The 20,505-nt window shown below is 37.9% G+C and overlaps 5 protein-coding genes and 1 long non-coding RNA gene across 10 annotated transcripts in view; 3 read left to right on the top strand and 3 right to left on the bottom strand.

Annotated features, from left to right (window-relative positions):
* LOC105704043 (protein diaphanous) overlaps positions 1-3,643 on the bottom strand; it is a 24,588-nt gene extending 20,945 nt beyond the window's left edge. The window contains exons 1-2 of one of the 4 annotated variants that reach the window (XM_012432909.2): positions 3,469-3,643; positions 2,443-2,523 (exon numbers count right to left, since the gene is read on the bottom strand). In XM_012432909.2, coding sequence (XP_012288332.1) covers positions 2,443-2,478 — 36 coding nt within the window. In that variant the 5' untranslated portion in view covers positions 2,479-2,523; positions 3,469-3,643. Of the gene's footprint in view, positions 1-2,442; positions 2,824-2,873; positions 3,137-3,240 lie in introns of those variants that run through there. The other 3 variants (XM_012432908.2, XM_023434668.1, XM_023434667.1) reach the window with 3 other exon arrangements.
* Positions 59-6,094, top strand: LOC105704046. The gene is made up of 3 exons (XR_001104413.2): positions 59-148; positions 1,429-1,567; positions 6,019-6,094. It is a non-coding gene; the product is annotated as an uncharacterized LOC105704046 (long non-coding RNA).
* On the bottom strand, positions 3,820-10,664 carry LOC105704044 (protein PAT1 homolog 1). 2 transcript variants are annotated; one of them, XM_012432913.2, is made up of 9 exons: positions 10,565-10,664; positions 9,640-9,834; positions 9,134-9,548; positions 8,969-9,063; positions 8,386-8,882; positions 8,103-8,313; positions 7,814-8,020; positions 7,468-7,731; positions 3,820-7,311 (listed from the first exon to the last, which is right to left on the bottom strand). In XM_012432913.2, the coding sequence occupies exons 1-9, from the start codon at positions 10,601-10,603 to the stop codon at positions 7,054-7,056; spliced, it is 2,181 nt and encodes a 726-aa protein (XP_012288336.1). In that variant the 5' UTR covers positions 10,604-10,664; the 3' UTR covers positions 3,820-7,053. The 2 variants fall into 2 exon arrangements, with proteins under 2 accessions (XP_012288336.1, XP_012288337.1); XM_012432914.2 differs by lacking the exon at positions 8,969-9,063 and having other exon boundaries at positions 8,386-8,593.
* Positions 10,665-11,160: 496 nt separating this feature from the next.
* On the top strand, positions 11,161-12,037 carry LOC105704254 (protein Asterix). The gene is made up of 2 exons (XM_012433315.2): positions 11,161-11,343; positions 11,484-12,037. Exon 2 carries the CDS (start codon positions 11,485-11,487, stop codon positions 11,815-11,817), a length of 333 nt encoding a protein of 110 aa, XP_012288738.1. The 5' UTR covers positions 11,161-11,343; position 11,484; the 3' UTR covers positions 11,818-12,037.
* Positions 12,038-12,381: 344 nt separating this feature from the next.
* LOC105704253 (ubiquitin thioesterase otubain-like) lies at positions 12,382-14,551 on the bottom strand. The gene is made up of 5 exons (XM_012433313.1): positions 14,451-14,551; positions 14,329-14,381; positions 13,877-14,176; positions 13,568-13,768; positions 12,382-13,470 (listed from the first exon to the last, which is right to left on the bottom strand). Exons 1-5 carry the CDS (start codon positions 14,491-14,493, stop codon positions 13,273-13,275), a joined length of 795 nt encoding a protein of 264 aa, XP_012288736.1. The 5' UTR covers positions 14,494-14,551; the 3' UTR covers positions 12,382-13,272.
* Positions 14,552-14,895: 344 nt separating this feature from the next.
* On the top strand, positions 14,896-18,606 carry LOC105704246 (uncharacterized protein YdcI). The gene is made up of 3 exons (XM_012433305.1): positions 14,896-14,988; positions 15,078-17,486; positions 17,565-18,606. The coding sequence occupies exons 2-3, from the start codon at positions 15,228-15,230 to the stop codon at positions 18,321-18,323; spliced, it is 3,018 nt and encodes a 1,005-aa protein (XP_012288728.1). The 5' UTR covers positions 14,896-14,988; positions 15,078-15,227; the 3' UTR covers positions 18,324-18,606.
* Positions 18,607-20,505: the final 1,899 nt, after the last annotated feature.

The raw sequence follows: 20,505 nt of genomic DNA on the forward strand, positions 1-20,505 counted from the left end.
GGTGATGACACTGGAGTGTAAATTACTGGAAAATGGATCGCGTTTCAAATGCAGCCGTACGCACTTGAGCTAGCCCCGAGATACCGCCTCCATTTTACCTGCGTGGACGAGAGAGGTGCACCGAGTCGATCGAGTCATACGGGTACAGGTGAGGTTTTACACATTTCATACGTACATACAAAACGTGAAAATATTTATAAATCTTTTCCCCAGACGGTGCACCGAATCATTTGAAACTTTAACACGTGACTATAGAGGTCCCAATAAATTTTTTTCTTTTTTTTCGAACAATCAAATTTCGCCAGTTTCAAGATCTCATTTAGGACCTCTTCATAATAACGATTACAATTTCAGATGATTCGGTGCACGCAGTTCGTCGAAAAGTTTCATAAATATTTTGAGATATATAACGATGCTTTCGTATCACCTTAAACCCCTCCACGTACGTGTATGATTTGGAGATAAAAAAAAAAGAAAAAAAAATCATGAAAACAACGGAAGAAGCGCTTCTACCGAAAACCCAGTACACTTACGTAGCCCTTCTTATCGTTGATTCTCCCCAGGTCCTCTAAGTTTCCCTCCATTAAAACGAGCTATTTATTAATTTTTCAATCCAGCCCCGAGTCGATAGGCCGATTCCCCATTCACAATATTCGGCTCCGGTGCCAGAAGAACGACCGAGGTCCGAATCGACTTTTCGATAAAGCCTACGTTCGCGCAACTGATAAGTCACGTCGAATTTAGCTGATAATCTCCACGAATAGAAGAATACGCCGATATGGGATATGCTAATGCGATGCGCAGTCTCGGGGCTGCGCCATTATTGTCCTACATTGGATCTGGATCATAGATTCAATTAAACGATGATTCCAGCCAACGGGGTTACGAGGGCTGACTTTTCTAAACTTCGCGTCAGCGAGTACGCATTAATTGCCTCGATAGCGAAGTCCTCTTTGCCCCGATCCGATAGCGAGCGGAGCCTTTGGTCTTTATCGGCAATTAGATGACTTGGCCCTCCACAGTCGACCGTTATTGAGAAACCGAGGGGGTATTCGCACATAAATCATGGATTTAAATACTCGAAAACCACGTGGAAGTAAGTTGGAAATTCGGATGAAAAAAAACGAATACCAAGTCTGGCAGCGATTCTGGGGTGATTAACGGTACGCGTTGTTACCTCAAGACTTTGTTTGTACGAATCCGAGCCGGGAAGCTTCCGACGTTCCTCCCGAGGTTTATGACCGGCAAGCACGCAACCGTATCACTAGGAAATACGATGATAATTTATTGTCACTGGTGCAATTACCTGCTCGGCTCTCTTGCGACAATGATAAGTGGCCGTTTCGAGGTGGGGATTGGGCAACGTGTTCATCGGGTCGCGACTACCTCGGAGTCGTTGATAAATTCCAGGTCTACCAATTTTCCCAGATCGGAGAAACGATTCGAAAGGCTTACACCGACGTCCAAGGGAAAATCAAGGATCAACGGGGTGTAAACTGGACCGTGAGCAGGATCCAGGAAGCGGCCACGAAGAGTTGACTTTAACCGTTAGACCACCTTCTTCGAGGTGGGCCCCTTCCTGTCCTTAATCCGCTTATTGGAATGGAAACGTTGCTCGCTCTATCGGCTAGCTTGCGACAATTTAAAGCAACTTTGACACGAGCCGATGATTCGGGTTTCGCCAGGATTCGCCTTTGCGCGGTCCTAATACTTTTGCCGGCGAAAAGTTACATTTTATGACGGATAATTAATGAACCGTTCCCACACCATACCGGACCCCAGTCAAAATCGCATAAATTTTTCCTTAAATTTGTTACGGCTTTCAAGAATGACCCACGTTCATTGTCGCCAGGAAGCCGACGTTGCGCAAACGTTGCAGTTCGATTCATCAGGGCAAACACGTAATGTCATTAAAAAGAAAAAAAAAGAAAATAACGCATAGATCGTGCTCGAAATTATGGACGGCACGTTTTAAACACTTGTCTCAAGTGACTGCATTATCACTGCGTACGCACGAGCTCGCCGAAGCTACCTTATCTAAGTGGATGGCCAATCTGACCAGTATTCCTGTTCCGGTTTCACGGCGAGGGCATATGAGCATTTCCAGCCGCTGTTTCCGTAAACCGTGACAAAAATGTAACGGAGCTTTTCCTTCCAAGCTTTAGCGAGCTCTTGTGCAAACCTCGACATTCCGTAATCTAGTACTATTAACAGATTTCCATTAAAGGCGTTACGACACTGGTTGTACCTGAAACCTGTACATAACTAGCATTCGATAATACTTAGTAACTCGTGTTTTGTCTCAAGCCATTTTGAATTCGACAAAAGCTGAAAGATGTTCCTAATAAAATGGTTATCGTGTACTCGGTACGGTAATTTTAAAAAAGTTGCAGACTTCGATTCAGATTCATAGTTCTATCGGAGTGGAATTTCTGTACTCACAAAACCAGCAGACATTTTATCCCTCCTGTTGGACATATTCCGAGTAACGTGTCGTTATCCTTGAAAATACATTTCCTTGTCCTGAAATGAAACGATGAGATTTTTTTATAAACACGTTACCTTGATTTCGTAACTAGAACGATTAATCCTGTAATCTCCTTCGAGCAGAAATTACGGTATTATGAGCAGCCAGCGGTATGCAGCTATGTATAGAAAACCACTACCGACTGGATAGTTTTGATTATAAGCCGATTCTAAATTTAGACAAAATCTAACAGGTGATATTTACGCTACTTGTTGCTTCGCACTGAAATACCTTCACTGTGTCCAAACAAAATATTGGGCCGCTCAATTCATGATAACTAAAAATATGCAATCTCTGCAAATATGTCAGTTTATTATCTATAAAATAAATTAATAAAGTGTGTTACCTGACGTCCCGTTATAACTTTGTGAACCCATTATTACAAAAATCACTTAAAAATTCCTGATCTCTTAACAATAACACATCTTCAAGAATATATGACAAAATACGGTGCATGATAATAGTGATAAAAATCCAAATATAGAAACAAATCAAACAATAAAATGTCGAGTCTCAACTTAACCTAACCCCCAGAACGCGTTTGCAAAAACATATTGCAAAACTGTTACGATACAATATACAATGAAGAGATACATGACTCCCGGTTAAATAAAAGAGACCAATGAACTGAATCTCTCTGAAAGGTCAAACGAGGAAAGAAAGGCCTGTTAAACACAACAAAGGTACATAATCCGCGAATGCCTTCGCATTACCTGGGCAGAGTACAAATATTCGAAACGTCGTTGGCGTCCAATTTTCACATTTACTGCAGCCTCTCCCGTCCCACAAAATTGCGCAATGTCCAAAAAATTATGAGGAACACTTCATAAGGCACCGGGCCACAACTTCGGGCGAAAGAATAAATAATTCACGATTCGCCAAACAACGGGCCGACTCGAAACGTATAACCTTACTAAATCGCGACAAAGAGTGTCACTCACTTCGTGCACTGCCCGTGTTCGGATTACCTCTCAGACTCGCCAAATCGTTCCACGCGACTACCAGTTCGATTTTGTGGCGCTAACAACCGGAGAAACATTTAGAAAAAAATCGTAGGATTCGGATAACACTGTGCACAACTTGAAAATGCCCGTTACACCCGTTATGGCATCCATGTCACACGACGCAACACGTGAACGCGCCGCTCCGCCCGATCTCCGCGCCATCTGTTGATAGCGTGCAACAACCTTTCGCTAATCACGTGCCTGCCCCCACCATCTCTACTTTACCGCCACTTCACCACGTGCTTTCCTTAAACCACCGCATATAACATTCAAAAATGTAAAACATGATTTTATCAGATGCAAAACATTTATTTATACGGTCGAATCCAAATTAGGTCAATTCTACACACAAGCTACAGTCGCTCCCTGTCGGAAGCGTAATTTTACAATCATCTTTTGACCTGAATTGATTGTTTTTTTTTTTTTTTGTAAGTCTAAATAATGTACAGTAAGTGTAGTCTTTTAATTTCGATTCAGATCTTTGATTTATCGATACTGCCCCCGACATGCTCCTGTATTATATCTGCCGCATTTAAAGACAATACGAGTAGTATCTCTATAAAAATATATTTCTAATTTAACCTGAATTGGAAACTGAATATGTTGAATTCTGTCATTTCGACACATAGTGTATGATATCTCCGCCACATTTTACGTACACATTTGCTTGTCGTTTACCGGCTATAGAGTAAAATATCAAATGTGTACGTGCAGCCTTAATTAATAACTTATCTTAAAAAGTGAAAATATAAACTGGACGATGCAAAACTTTGGATAAAATCCATAAACATTGTCACTAACGTACGGGAGTGAGTGGAGAAAAATATCGTCGAGTACTTCCTACGCATGTCTTATAACAAGGCAAAGAAGTCTACATCTGTATATAACGGTATTCTTATAAAATGACAAAGATCCTATTAAAAAACGTCACGCAATCAACGACGTAGAAAGCGGATGCCATTATGAAACGTTTTCTCTGAGCGCATTCTCTATTACCTAAGCTATACAGTCATTTAACCGAAATACATCATCGCGATTATTCTACACCAAACAACGACAAATCCCTTCAAAATTCTCGGCTGCAAAGTGGTAGAAATGTTAGAAACTTTTGAAGCACGTCATTGCTTCGCAAACAGCTATTACACTACAAGAATACATCTTATATTCTATGTTAAAAGTTTAAGTTCGTGTTCACCTTTTTCATGTAAGTTTGACCAAAAATGAAAATTGCCTTTCTGCTCTTACTTAAGATCGTACATAGAAATCTGTGGTGAACGACGTAGTTCAATTAATTGTTTTATTTAACACGAAGGTGAATACAAACGTGTACTGTACAGTATAAGCTATGCATCTAGTTAGAATTTCCACCATTGTATACGTTATACTTGATCACTGCATTGTTATTGTTACTTCTCTCCTTATTACTTGTACAACTGTTGTATGGTAATTTAGGTTCCCTTATTTAATTACCTACTTCATAAATTAAACATGCAAGGTTTTAATGAAAAGAACATACTTACAGTAACTATCGAAGAACGTGAAAAATACTAAGAGGTGCTAACAAGATATGGTTGATTTATAATAGTTATCTACAATTGAGTTGCTTAATATCGTATATTGATTATATCAGGCTGACAAAACACGGTTCTTGTATAAACTCGTTAATTATAACTGGCAGGTAAAAAATTATCTTCTTCCATTGTCCTCTCCAAATTCAGGATATACATAATTAGGTATATAGTATATACTAATTTAATGATTTTAATAAAATTTAAAAATAGCAAGGTAAATTATTTTATATATTTTTTTCTTTATAATACTTTTCGTGCAAGAGTGTATTTATATGTAAGGTCAAAGCAAACTGCAATTGTGGTTTTACCTATAATTACAAAATATGTAAATTCCTCTCCCCTGGTTATTGTGCTATTTACAAAGCTAAAAATATGAGGCAATAAATTGTAATTAAGCATGATTCAACGTAAAGTACTTATACATATATATAATTTTGTAACAACAATGCATTCCACATCAAATGACCCATGGTTTAATGTTTCTATTTAGACAAATACCTACTCTTGGCATATGTCTTGTGTGGTTGTATTAGGTTCAATTATTACAAAGTTATCCTCATTAATGTACGTGCACCTGACCTGGCCATCTATAATTTTAGGCAGAGGACTTTGGTAATTACACCCTATTTAGTTCGGATCATATACAATTTCCCTCACTGTAATGTATAGTCTAGGCAGTTTATCATTAAATTTGACAAAATCTGTAAATATGTATATATATATAACCTATAAGGACAATAAAAATTAATTTGCCTTAAAAGACTGCAGCATTCAAGGATAACTCGTTTTTACAGTGCAGGAGATAATACGTAAGGGAAGAAAGTCTTAAAGCCTGGGTGTACTTCAAGAAATTCTTTTATATTATCAAAGATGAAAATGTATACACGAATGATCACCTTATATCGTTTTGTTGCAGTTAAACCTCATTCGTACACAATCTACGGTTTGTACAATAAAAATCAATCAGGAATTGGATGAAGAGGAAAAAAGGATGTTGCAGTTCAGAATGCTAGATACCAGTTTTACATGGTAGGATCAGAACTCATGCATTATGCCAACTATGCCTAAATCGATCGAGTACATTTACAATCTGAATTGAAAAACTGGATTCTTTAATTATGAAGTGATTGTAGAACAGAGTGAATAACCAGTCATCATCAAAAGACACCGAACGACGAATCTCACTTTAGCAGTGTGCAGAAAAAAATGAAAATTCTAAAAGATACGGATTAAAAAAAAAAAGGAAGTGACAATGAAAGCTAGTGATAACATGTTCTATACATTAACAACGTAGCATTACATAACGAATTGAAATAAAAAATGAATTTCGTATGAATTTCTTCTCGGAGATAAGCACTATTAAAGTGAGAATCATTAGTTCTTCCTGGTAAATTCATTCTTCACTCATCCTAGATTTCTTCTACATATTATCCCTGATCACAGATTAAAATTTGGCATTGCATTTGATCACAGATTTGCAATCATCTTGCATTTCAGAATCCTTCTTTGTATGTACTTTTTGCCATAATAGATCAACAAGATTAGAACTGCACCGTTTTTAGAAATATAATTACTCTATAGCGTACTAACAATTAGTGTACAGCAGGGCATGAACCCTCTCTCTCTCTCTTTCGCACTTTTCTTCTCTCTCTCACACACATCTTTTCTCTACCTCCCCGAATAACAAATTTATTTGTTGGCATTACGTGTACCTACGGTAAATTGAATACATTATTCTTTTACATCTCCACGTCTTTGCTAAACGTTGATCTACATTGCAAAACATTGGTATCCAGCACACTTGTTAGTACCACAATTACGGGTAGCGGATACCATATGGGCACTTAAAGTATCTGTAAATTTATAGTTTGCTGCTTTTTGTTTCCACTGCCCTATCACACAGTGTTTAAAATAAACTTAATGAAAAATTACATGGCTTAATCATTTCAGACTATCGTGAAGGATTCGCGTCAGTTAACAAAAGCTCTAGCGGAGCATACCTTTCAATCTTTAGCGTATGGATCCGATTCAAATGCTGATTGAGCGTATTTGCAGCAATCGGCTGGCAAGGTGCGACACTAGGTGGTGTAGCACCGACGGTTTCGACGAGTGTTACCATAAAAGATGACCATTCGCATGCTAGAGACTCTTCGACAGGAAACAGTGCCTCGGCTTGTTCTAAAACTGATGCTATTACGGATACGCCAAACTAAAATAAACAAAGAATGTTAATTAACGAATCGTCTAATCTTAATTTCAGTATATTTAGTTTCACATTATTTTTTCATTACATCGACACAAGAAAGAATATTCCTGGCGAGGTTAAGTTAACATTTCTCTGAGTTTATTTAATCAATTGGCTAACCTTGTTGACGAGAGCAAAAGCTAAACTGTTGTTTTTAGCAGGCTGATTGGAAGATTCCGATAAAGCTTTCCCCATGCGTAGAAGTACAGAGAAATCTGTGACGGTTTGAATCCACCTTTGGAATTCTGGATATAGGTTTGATAAAAGATGACCATCTCTACGGCCTATTACCGCCAATCCGCGTAAAATTCCAGTCCAAAGCTCTCCTAACTGATTTCCGTATTCCGTAACACTCAAGTGTGGTAAAAATCGAAGTAACAACGTCTGTAATAAATCCGAATTATCAGATGGATACACAAGAGGTATACTGGCAACGTTAAAAATTGGAATTGTTAAAGACGTTTACTTTTCCTTTCCGGATACTTAGCATACTGGCCAGCTTGTCATCTTTGAGTAACTGTAGCAACGAAGCTAAAATCATGCTACAAAGTTCAGGTTTTGTCTTCTTTATCGCTTTCGCTTCGGACTCTCCCTCTTTTTGATGTTGCTGCTGCTCCGCTAGCAATGCAAGAGGATTGTTCGTATCTTCAAGTTTTAATTGTATCGTATATAACTGCAAAACGTGATACTTTTTTGTTAACTTTCTCTTTGCTTTAACACTGATAACTTATAAGGCAGTAAATAAAAAGAAATACCCTTTCGGTCTCTAGCAACAATTGACGAGTCTTTTTAGTGTCCTTTTGTTGTTGTGGAGGCACTTGCTGAGAGTCATTGTTAGAAACGACATCCATGTCGATTATCTTGCGAGGAGCTGTAACACTGCCACATTGAAGTTTTCCCAAAGAATTTTCAAATTGCATCGGTGTGTACACTACTTTGGTGAGAACATGTGGCTGTTCCCGTTCCCTGAGAACATTATCAATTTGGTTATATATCATACTTTGATCGAACATTACCATAAAGAAAATGTTAATTTACCTGGAATCTCTATGAAATCCATTATTATTGTGAATTCTCCTATCTCTGTTGTCCTGATTTTCATGTTGTTTATTTTGTCTATCACAAAATACCGTATAATAATAGTCATCAATGTACGGTTGATTCGTGTTTAACTGCATTAGTTGAATATTGATTAACCACTGTTTCTCACGACTACTCATGAGCCCAGCATATTCATCGTACTCTCCTGTGCCACCAATCCCATTCATTCCATGAATATTATATTGCATATGATGATATCTCTGATTATTTCTATTGTAGTTATGGTGAGGATATTGTTTATTCTTATAAAATAATTGATGATTTCCTTGTTGGTCATTAGAATGAAATGGTCGATCTTGATTTCGCTGATTTCCAGAGTGAGATACAGAATGCTGTTGCTGTTGATGATTCATTTGATTACTGGAAAATGGAGGAATTATTGGATGATCAGGGCGCAAAAATTGCGACGGCTCCAAAATAGGATGAGGTGGTTGCTGTAAAAATGTAAAAGAAACGGTAATCATTCTACTTCTAATCAGTCATGTCATATATATGACAATTACAATGAAAAAAAACATACGGGAAAATTGCCACAGAAGGTACCAGGTGGTGGTCTTTGAACGCCATGTAGCATCATTAATTGTGGAATTACGGGATATCTTATCACATTTCCAACTTGAATTAATAAATAATATTTATTAATGTTGCAATTTGAAGTAGTACTAATTAATTTGAAAGTACTCACGTTTCATGAGTCTTGAGTTCTGAATGAATTGCGAGTGGGGTACTCTTACATTAGGAGGTAGAACGACAGAATGTGGTCCAGGTAACATTAAACCATGAGGAAACCGATGTGGAGGAACCCCGTTAACTGGAAGCTGTTCATTCAAAGGCAATGAATCAAAAAGAAATGATCCCCCAGGTTGTTGCTGAGACTGCGATGGTTTGGTAAGTCCAGGTGGAGGTCTGTTGGCGATCAGACCACGTTCTAATTCTTCAACCGTGCATACTTTTTTCAAAGTTGGTAATGGTGGTGGTGCTTGAGTTTGTGGTAATGGAAGATTAATGGGGCTGTCCCATACGCCAGGACGTGGTACAGTCCCTTCCTTATCATCCAATACCAAATGTGACAAATTCTCCCCAACGTCCACATTTCCATTCTAAAATGAACATAATTTTATTCCAAAAATCAGTCATACAAACGTCACACGCTAGTTAATAAAATATGATTAATGCTAAAACACAACGTACCTTATTGTTGGATGTGTTCTGAACCTGTGGACGAGTTGATTCTGTAATTTGAGCTAACTTTTCATGGTCTTGTTCCCAATCCCCAATTGTAGCTTCTGAACCGAAAGTCTCATCATTTAAAGCATCGTATTCTTCCTCTTCTCCAAAATCATCATCTTCCAATGGACCATCTATTCCATCTTCTAAGCCGCCACCCTAGTATTTCGGTAAACACTAATTAAAATAGTCATTTTCTACATTCATAATATTTAAAAAGCCAGAATAGCATTTACATCAATATGGGTCAAATTTAATTTAAGAAGAATATCGAAAATTATAACCCCAATAAGGTGCCGTAATTGATACAGAAACTTAAAGATTGATAGAGGAAGCATTAAGATTTTCGTATATATACAATATACATAGAAGTACAAGGTGGCATTGACCCTTTCCACCTATAAAGTAGGACACGGTAGAATATAAACGCAGCAATTCAACTGTATTTAATATCGAAATTGATCAATTCAATAGAAAATAAGAGTTATTTATTAATATTGGCATTACAACAGAGTCAATGTTATTGACCTTTCCAGGGCGGGGGAAACGGGAAAGTTAGGTTATGTCTAGTACTTTCCTCGGCGAAAGTATTTGGGTACACGATGAGAACCGACCACATAACGGAGTATTTAGAAAACTTAAACCGGGGAACATGAGTTGAGCTTACATTGGATAAACCCTAGCATTTGAAAAATAAAGCGTGGACCTCAGAAATAAACGAAACCAAATAAAACTCTCCAAATAAAAAATTAAACATCCCATCCATGTTGTTCCGCGACGCGGTTGTTTGTCGAACAAGATTACATCCAAATATTTCGTCGGACCTTCTCCACAGGCTTGATAAGGCGAGCCGAATTTTCATGATGGTAGAAAATTGGAATTTACTTACTTCGAGAGACGTATCAAATCCGAAAAAAGAGTCTGCCATTTGTCAAAAAAATTAAATCTGCAAAATGTCATGTTCCACCTAAACGTCAAGTGCTGGAAAAGACATAAGCTGTCATGGCCGCGAAGTCTCTCGGAAATAATCTCTAGATGTCGCCACCGTTCGGACCTGGTTATAGAAAATGAGGTATGTACAGACATGCGCTCGTTGAATTGACTGGTCACTTGTCCTTCCCCAAATAAAATTATCACCCTCGGTAGTTTCTCTTTAAATTATTACATATATCAGTAATTTCGGATTTAATGGGTCCGGACTTGACAAATCCCGGATTTAGAAGTACGATATCGATCGAGTACGATCTAGCGGTCTCTCAACTACCTCAGTTCTCTGAGTTGAGCGGTCACTAAGAGGTATCAGTTGGCTGCATTCTCCACCGAGGGCAGCACAAAACGCAACCGCACGACCCAGCCCGTGAGTAATCTCCCAACTCATCTCTGTAGAAAGGTTAGGTTTGCTGAAACTGGCTGAAACAGAAATCGGTTCACCAATCACGAGGCTTTGTAATCGCGTCGATGTTTGCATGAAAAAAATTACTAGACTCTTCAATGGTGTAGAATAGATTTATGTTCATAAAATATGCATCGTTCATGGATAAAGATGAGAACGCACGTCTGAAGATATAAACCTTTGTTTAAATTAGCTCAAACGTACGTGCCGTGTGTGATTTATCACAATTACTGCCCACGAATCGTCGCAAACGTTTGTATTTATTAAGAAAACACGTAAGTTTCTTATAAGTTCGCTGGATATTTAATTGTCGAATTGAATTTGCAGGGTCTATAGGTTAACTGACGACGTTCGCAAAATTCAAACGGTTTAAACGTTAATACCTCAATTTTTATTCGAGTTTCTTAATTTTTAGAATGAACAGTTCAACCGATCCACGTCATAGGGAACGAGAAGTTCGTTACAAGCCTTCCGTGTCCAGCAGTCAAGCTCAACCAGGGGATGACTTAACTCCGGACTATATGAATATTTTGGGAATGATATTTAGTATGTGTGGATTAATGATGCGGCTTAAATGGTGTGCTTGGGTCGCTCTTTACTGTTCATGTATTAGTTTTGCCAATTCGCGAGTGAGCGACGATACCAAACAGATATTAAGCAGTTTTATGTTATCTATATCGGCCGTTGTAATGTCATACCTGCAAAATCCACAACCTATGACACCACCCTGGGCAACTGCAATTCAATAAAATCGTAAGCATTTAATTTAATATACTTTGCTTAAAATTAAACTTTTATGAAGCAGTAAAATTAAGTATGAAAGTATTTATGCGTAACATTGAATATGTAAAGTATGGCTGAATGCAATGAATATGTATAAAATACACGATTCCCCTTATATGTGGATAATAATGTACTCTAACATTTTCATACTTTTTCACATGTAATAGCAATAAACTATAGGAGCAATGTGTTATATGTTATTCAGATGCAGCAGAGGTTCTTTAAATATTTTTTTTATTCAATATAAAACGATGGAAGATGGTTTTTCTCTTTACATACATAGAATAAAACGGTGATAATTGCATTTATACGTGCATAATGTATTAGGATATTTAAAGTAACCAGAAATAGATCTAATGCCAATTATTAATTATTATCATTTCTCCCTCTTATATTTGTTTAAATTTGTATTTCATCCGTTGAATAATGCGGAATTTTATTATTTGTTAAATCTTATTTAAAGTTTAGAAGTGTTTTAATTAAATCATAAAAACTAAAACAAAGGAGGTGTAGAAATGACATTAACACACTTCAAGTAACGAGCTTCATGTACTAATCAATTTTTGTATGTTGCATGTTAAAGAATACATTATTTTCTTTAACAAACTAATTACACAATACAACATGCTAATAAATTCAATATTTCCTGAGAAAGAATCAAAACAGATTTTCTGAGATTAGATTACAGAACAAACCACTAAGTATCGGTGTTATAAAGATTTGTCATCTTCATTTCAAGCAAAGGAATTAAATATGAAACGGTCAGTTAAAATTTCATCGTAGCGATGAACAATTGTACTTTCAGTAACATTAAGGGTGACTTCTGATATGAGCTTTCCATACTTAGAAATTTAAGTAATATACTTAGACATAATCGGTGAGAGACATTCAAAGCAACATGCCTTTACCAATGAAAAATGCACCATTTCGGGTGGAAACTTTACGTGATTTAAATGAAGCGATCAAGCTAATAATGTATAATAAATTTGCGTAAATGTAGTAATTTGGTAGGCTTGTAGAAATATTCGTATTCTAACGAGAAAATATTATAAACCAACTAAGTTGTAATTTTTGTTGTGGGTCACAGCTTTGCATAACCCACTAAATTCTTATATAAAATTAATAACACATATCGGCCATTCGTGCAAATGTTTTTTCTTTAATTAGCACACCGTAATTAAGCAGATTTATATGAAAAAGAATTGAGGATTTTTATCTTATCGTTAGAGATATCTCAAAATTTATGTTAAAGTCAAGACTGTTCTTTTGATACCTTTTGTAAACCAATCCCTTGATTCCTTTCCCACATTACATACTGCTACATCCTAAACTTGATTTGTGTAAGATCCAAAAGTTTCAACGTAAAGAATTTGTCTAAAAAAGTTACAACTGTCGGGGTGGATTAAGGATTGTACAGGACATCAGGGGTAAAGAATGTCATAATGACCAGGACGATAAAGTAAGTGGACGGCTGGTGTTGCTCCTTCGGGGAAATCATGTGCTGTCACTTCAGTACCTGCACCTCGGTCCATATAACGTACGCGAACCCCTGTTCCTAGTGCAGTACTCATCGCGATAATGTGGATGTGATCAGATTCTTTAAACATTGGTTCTACTTCCTACAAAGGGAAATAAAAAACTCCAGTAATATTAATTATCCTGAGATTGAAGCACTAAAACCAAAGAGTGGTTAACAATTTAAGGTTTAAAACAAACCTGATGGCAGAACTCTGTGACAGTTCGATCTCCCTCTATGAAATGCTGATAAAAATCAGCTTCGCGTTGCAATTGACCAGAAGTTATTAGTCTTAGGTATACAACGACGTAGTCCGAGTAGCCTTGCTCATTAAATAGCTTATGTAATTCAAGTCGACTCGATTCTGGCTCCCCACCTACTTTATCGATTACTTCCATAAACTGGAATTATAAAAAATTAATAATTTTTACAGTTAAGTCCACTTCAGAATTTTATTCAAAAGAAATATATAAATCGTTCTAAAAATACATTATCTTTGAATATCATACCGTATCATGGAAGTCTTCCACTGTAAATTGAGGAAATCCTAGAGCCACGAGATTATCCTTGCTCTTGAGCGCAAGTTCTCTGAACTTTTCATATTCTTCTTTATTATCAATCAGTCTTTCAAGGTAAGCGTAGCTAAATGCTCTAAAGAAGCAGTTACCGTCAGGCCTAGTTCTTCGAAAATAAGAATACTTTTGTCCTAAAGCCTTTGCCTTAGACAGGTAGACTTCATCCTCGGCGTATTCACGCTCCAGACTCTTTAATGATTCCTTCTCCCCAACAAATGCTATCGACTCAGATATCTGAAACATCAAAATGACAATATTAACAGAGTACATTCAACGGTCAAACATGGTTTATTGATATATATTACTATTACAAATGTGAAAAACATTAAAGTATCCAAATTATTGACAGGGGAGCTTTAATATCACGAGAGAGTGAAAGTAATAACCTCTTTTTCAATACGTCTTTGTTGTTGGAGTATCAGCTCATCCTGATTGACTTCTGTAAGAAAGTAGATTTTATCAGTAATTTAATCAACATTTTTTCCATGCAACGCTGACGTATACGGACCTGTATTTTCCGTCGGTTGATGCTGGAGTGGCCTGTCTTCCATATTTCAGTGAATTTTCATCAGCATCGAGGCCACTGTCAAATCACCACTCAAAAACAAAGTCGAATGACTGCGGCCTGCAGGCCGCTGAGCGCTAATATGCAGGCGGGTCAACTTTAGATTTATTTTGACACTAGGGGGTGGATTCTGTATTCTTTGTGAGAGTGCTCATTTCTCGCACTGTCATATCACGAGAATTTATTTACCTGATTCTATGTCCACCGAGTGAAAATGTGAAATCTCTAAACTGAAAGAACTCGGTTCGAGATCTCATCGACTCTTCTAAATCCGCGGTGAAAAAATGTATGTGGATACAGTTCACGGAATACCGTATCGAGTGATTTTCAAATTCGTGATGGCACACTCAGTGAGCCCTCTTTGATATTCCCTGTTATTTGTGACATTGTAGCTAATAACCAACCTGGGCATTTGGACCTTCTATATTTATATTGATGTTTATCCTCACTTCGTCATATAATGCAAACATGAAAGCAACATGTAAATATTATTTTTAAGATAACGACGTGTCCATGCAAGTAAGCTGATTAACATTAATATTATGTCATTTTTTACTTATTTTGTTTCAGTCTTAGGTCAAGATAAGACCAAACAGCTAGTGCATTTTTTAAGTTTTAAATGTCTCCGATAAGATATTATACTGTAATAAGACCGATGAATTCAGTCTAAATTCATCAATAAAACTTCAGAATATATATGTGTAGAATATATAGCTTGAAATGGAAAGAAAGTTGAGGAAGCGGCCAAAACTTGTAATAATTGAAACGGATTCGGAGAACGAGGCAAATTCTGTGATTGTCTTGAGCGACTCTGATCATGAGGAAACGAAACTTTCATATGAAAACCATAAAGTGAAGAAATCAACGAATTTAAAAAAAGAGAAAGTATCTAAGGAAGACGTCGAAGAAGCTTCGAGTAAAGTAGGAAAGAAAAGTTCTAAAGGAATTAAAAGAAAAAAGCAGGATACAGGTGATGTACCCAAATTGAAATCTAAACAACTGAAATTGTCACCAGATCGTGTAAAAAATTCTGTAGACAGTGATGTCGATAACGAAGAAACATGTACCTCGGAATATACAAGGAAGGAGTCGACAAGTTTAAAAAAAGAGAAAGTAGCTAAGGAAGATGTCAAAGAAGCATCAAGCAAAGAAGGAAAGAAAAGGTCAAAAGGAATTAAAAGGAAAAAGCAGAACATAGGTGATGCACCCAAATTGAAATCTAAACAACTAAAATTGTCACCAGATCGAATAAAGAATTCTGCAGACAGTGATGTTGATAGCGAAAAAATATGTAAATCAGAATATACAACTACACATGCAAAACTGGAACAGAAAGTATTTGAGGAGATGTTACCACCTAATAGCGATACTTCATATCCTGAAAAAAATCATGTAAAAGTGGATGTTTTAAATCAAAGCACAGAAGATGAGAAAAATGTAAAAAAGAAAATCAATATCGCTAAAATTGAAGAAAAATTCAAAAATGTAAGTTGTCGTGAATGGTCGGAAGCCCAATATCTCAGTGAAATTCACAATATCGATGAGTATCTAGCAGACAATGTAGTTAAACTATTTAATGATGAGAATACAATTCCGTTCATAGCTAGATACAGAAAGAATATGACTGGTGGCATGGAAGCAGAAATGTTAAGAGTTTTGAAAGAAAGTTACGAGCGAGCTAAGTTAGTAAAACACCGTGCTGCTAATATTATTAAAACAATTGATAAGTTAGGTAAATGGACGCCGGAAGTCCATGCTTTTATTAAAGCAGCTAAGTCTATTGAAGAATTAGATCATGTTAGTTCTTTGTACAAAACTGCCTCAAAAAGTTCTTTAGCGGAAAGGGCAAGAGCATTAGGATTAGGTATCGTTAGCGCCACCGTTCTACAGGGTGATAATCTGCCAGATTTATCCTCTTTGGTCGATGTAAATAAAGATGGTTTGCAAAACATCCAACAGGTAAAAGAAGGTATCGTGAACATTCTTGCAGATGTTCTCAGTAAGAATCAGTACGTTTTTGAAATGATTCGGGAATTACAGAAGACACCTCATGTACAGATAGAAACCAAACAGGCAAAAATTGTGAAATCTAAGAAAGAAAAAGATGAGACGATAAAGGATGATAAAACAAAATATGATATATACTTCAATTTCAAGACAACGGAGAGGAATATCAAACCCCATCAAATTTTGGCCATCAATAGAGGTGAATCACAAAAAATTCTTTCTGTGAAAATCCATATTCCTGATTGGTTTGAGCAAAGACTTAAAAATCATTGTCTGAATCAATTCCAACATGCCCAGAGAGCATCGCAACTGCACCACCAATTGTTGGAAGAAGGTTTTGGTCAAGCTTACAAACGTCTGATTAAACCTTTAATTACCCGTCGAGTTAGAAGGGAATTGAGTGAAAGAGCGGAAACAGCCTCAATCGAAGTGTTTGCAACAAATCTGAAACAACTACTTTTAGTACCACCAGTTCGAGGAAAAATTGTCCTTGGCGTAGATCCTGGTTTTCGCCACGGTTGTAAACTCGCTGCAGTATCGGAGCATGGAACAGTCTTGGAGTGTGCTACGATTTATCCTCATTCTCACTCTTCACAAACGAGGCAGGAGGCAGAAAAAATTCTGATCAAACTAGTGTGCAAACATCAGTGTACCGTGTTAGCTTTAGGTAACGCAACAGCCTGCAGAGAAACTGAAGTTTTCTTGACCGATTTAATCCAAGCCAATTCCTTCGCACCACTGGATGTTTCCTATGTAATAATCGATGAGGCTGGTGCTTCGATTTACAGTTGTGGCAACGAAGCTAAATCTGAATTTCCAAACTTGGATCCGAACTTAATTTCAGCAGTTTCCATAGCGAGGCGTTTGCAAGATCCTCTCGCGGAATTGGTCAAAGTAGAACCGAAGCATCTTGGTGTTGGAATGTATCAGCACGACTTACCAGAAAAGCAATTAGTTCAAACACTAAATGAGGTTTGTGTCATATCGATAAAAGCATTTCAGTTGATGTTTAATTGAACATTTTTCATGACAGTCACTGTATCTTCACAGGTAGTATCCGAGGCAGTGAGCTTTGTTGGAGTAGACATCAACACAGCATCGCTCTGTCTCCTGAAAAGAGTTGCTGGTCTGAACGTCGGAAGAGCATCAAAAATAATAGAATGGAGAAATCAACACGGACCATTCACGGACAGGAAACAACTTACGGATGTGAAGGGCATCGGGAATAAATCATTCGAACAATGTGTTGGATTTATAAGAATCATGCCGAAGACTGCACTGACCAAGAAGTCGAAGAATTCATCTCAAGAACTCAATTATCTGGACCAAACTTGTATCCATCCAGAATCCTACAGTGTGGCCGAACATTTTCTAAAATATTGTGGATGTAACATCGAAGACCTTGGCACTGAGAATTTCATTATGAGGATAAAGTCTTGCGTGCGTAGAGGAAGCGAAGCCCTGGCCAAAATGTTTGAGACCAACAAAGCAACCATGGATCTTATCATTCAAGGCCTGACCATGAAACTCGATGACGATATTAGACTGAAGAATAGCTTTCCCACGTTTAAAAAAAGTTTAACCAGTATAGACGACTTAAAAAGTGGCACAGCATTGTTTGGCACGGTACGGAATGTAACTCATTTTGGGGCATTCGTTGATATAGGTGTCGGGAACAGTGGACTTATCCCTACAAGAATGATGAAAGGTCAAACACTTAGCATCGGTCAACAGCTCGAAGTTAAAGTTATTTCCATAGAGAGAGAACGCCAAAGAATTTCTCTAGAATTTATTAAAATTATACAGTAGAGTCGATTTTGTAATATATTTTTCGTTTACTAATAATTTCCGATTTATATATTTTATTTTCACGCAAACCTTTTACATCGTTAGATTCGTCATCGCCGATCGATTAGCGCGTACAACACATTTCATTATTCATTTCATGGAACATCGCGTGTTTTATACATTTAACAGATTAGACTTAAGTTATATCATTTATTTCCTACCTGTGATACGTATTACTAGGTACTATATTTTTTATAAGAAATGTTGCCTATACGAGAAATACATCTTAACTTGGATGGCGAAAGACGGACTATTTTTACGCGAGCACGTAATTAGTCACTTGTCGACATACTATTTGAAATTATTATCGGAGTCCTCTAGATACTATACTATCCGAGATTCTATCCCGCCATCTGCAGAACTTCAGAATTCCCTGAGTAATTTTTTACAATGCTATCAATTGATTTTTATTTCATCCCCATGTCCGTGAAATTGATAAAGCACATTCCCTGACGCATGATATTCGTCAGGGAAATCACTTCAGCGGAACATTTGAATCTAATTCCCCACAAGCGAAATAGTCGACGACCACTCGACGAAACGTAATTCTTGGTCCGGTTGTCATACTCGATCAAAACGCGTCGTCATTTCGAGTGTAATGGGAACAAGGGCTTTTCGAGGGCCATCGGTCGGGTGTACCAGTTACGATTTAATTACAAGGGCCAGGTGCTCGTTGCTTTTCATCAGCGCCATCAAGAACTTTTAGAAGAGCTGTTGGAAGCAATGCACCAAAATACTCGGCACAGTTACGGATACGTTTCGAATCGTCCACCGTGGCCATTTCTCGTGAACAAAATTATTACTATCCATTAAAATAAAAAAAAAATTGAAAAAAAAAAACTTGCGCCAAATACAACCTATCGGAGAAGTCTACTTTACAAATTAATGTCCATATAGTGGCGATTAATCTCACAGAAACAATGAAATCAGGTACTTTTGCCAAATACATGCATTGGGCGTTGTATGCAAAAATAACATTGAAAGAGTATGGGAAGGTTTCGAAGGCTGCCATAAATTGTCCAATTGTTGCAATTAAGGGCTGCCCATTTGCAGCCAGTCGAAAGTCATTTTGCCACAGGGGGATGCGCCGTGATCCGCAATGGGCGATTCGACCGCGAAAAGCGACAATACGGCTATTGCATTGTCGTCGTAATAAGGGTCATAAGCCCGCACTTGACGTGGGGTGAGGGAAAATGAGTCAACACGAAGGATCGATACGATACGATTCATTCACCCTGGGAAATAATTCACACGCTCATTGGCGTCGCCGTCGTTGCATATGGTTGCATCCGATGACCTTCCGCGACGTGGCCTGCAAACCACGTAATTCATCAGAATTACGCTCGTAATCGTGACGATTTATCGATCGGGCGGTGGGGGGAACAGAGATGGGCAGGACGTCCACCCTCTGGTTCCCTTGCATCGAATGCAAACCCTAAAAACCGGCGGAAGAAAAAAATCAGAAAGGGAGGCAAATGAATAATCGATTTCCTAGCCGACGTAATTTGCATGGGTGGCTTCCGAGGGAAATATTTCGAGGACGTTCACCTTCGGTTCGTCGGTTCGTCATTGTCCAGGCATGACTATAACCGGGGGGTAATTGTGTGGGTCGTAGGTCAGTGCCGCGCTCGCTCTTCGTGCTTAATCGAAGAAAATAAGGAGGAAAGGCCTAGTTAACTTATTTATGCAATTAGCGGGTAATAAGTTTTCCCTCGCGATTTTAACAATTACGGCGTTCCGGTGGGCTAATCGAGGGTAGCGGCACTTTTGAAAACGAGGAACAAATGCCGTTTACGAGTTACCGGGTCGGGCTATTAGCCTCGCAAAAGGCGGAAAGTCGGCCCCTTTGCTTTTACCAAATAATCTGTATGCAGTGCCCGATCTAGCCAATATCCGATGCGATCACGAGTAAATCGTAGATCAAGCTTCTCCGGCGCGGTGCATTGTGTGCGGCCTGCGGAATCGATATTTAAATTTTCTCCGGCCTGCTCGAACCAGTGGTACACGGACGCGGACAATACGCCGGCACTCGTACGCTTTTGGTTACATCGACATGGTCCAATCTCATGTAAATTTCGGATATACATCCGCCGAGCCTTCCGATAGGAAAAGCCCCGTCAAAGCGGCTCGCAACTTTGCGGAT

The sequence above is a fragment of the Orussus abietinus genome, unplaced genomic scaffold (genome assembly GCF_000612105.2).
Source record: "Orussus abietinus isolate OABI.00-Male unplaced genomic scaffold, Oabi_2.0 scaffold11, whole genome shotgun sequence".
Classification (NCBI taxonomy): domain Eukaryota; kingdom Metazoa; phylum Arthropoda; class Insecta; order Hymenoptera; family Orussidae; genus Orussus; species Orussus abietinus.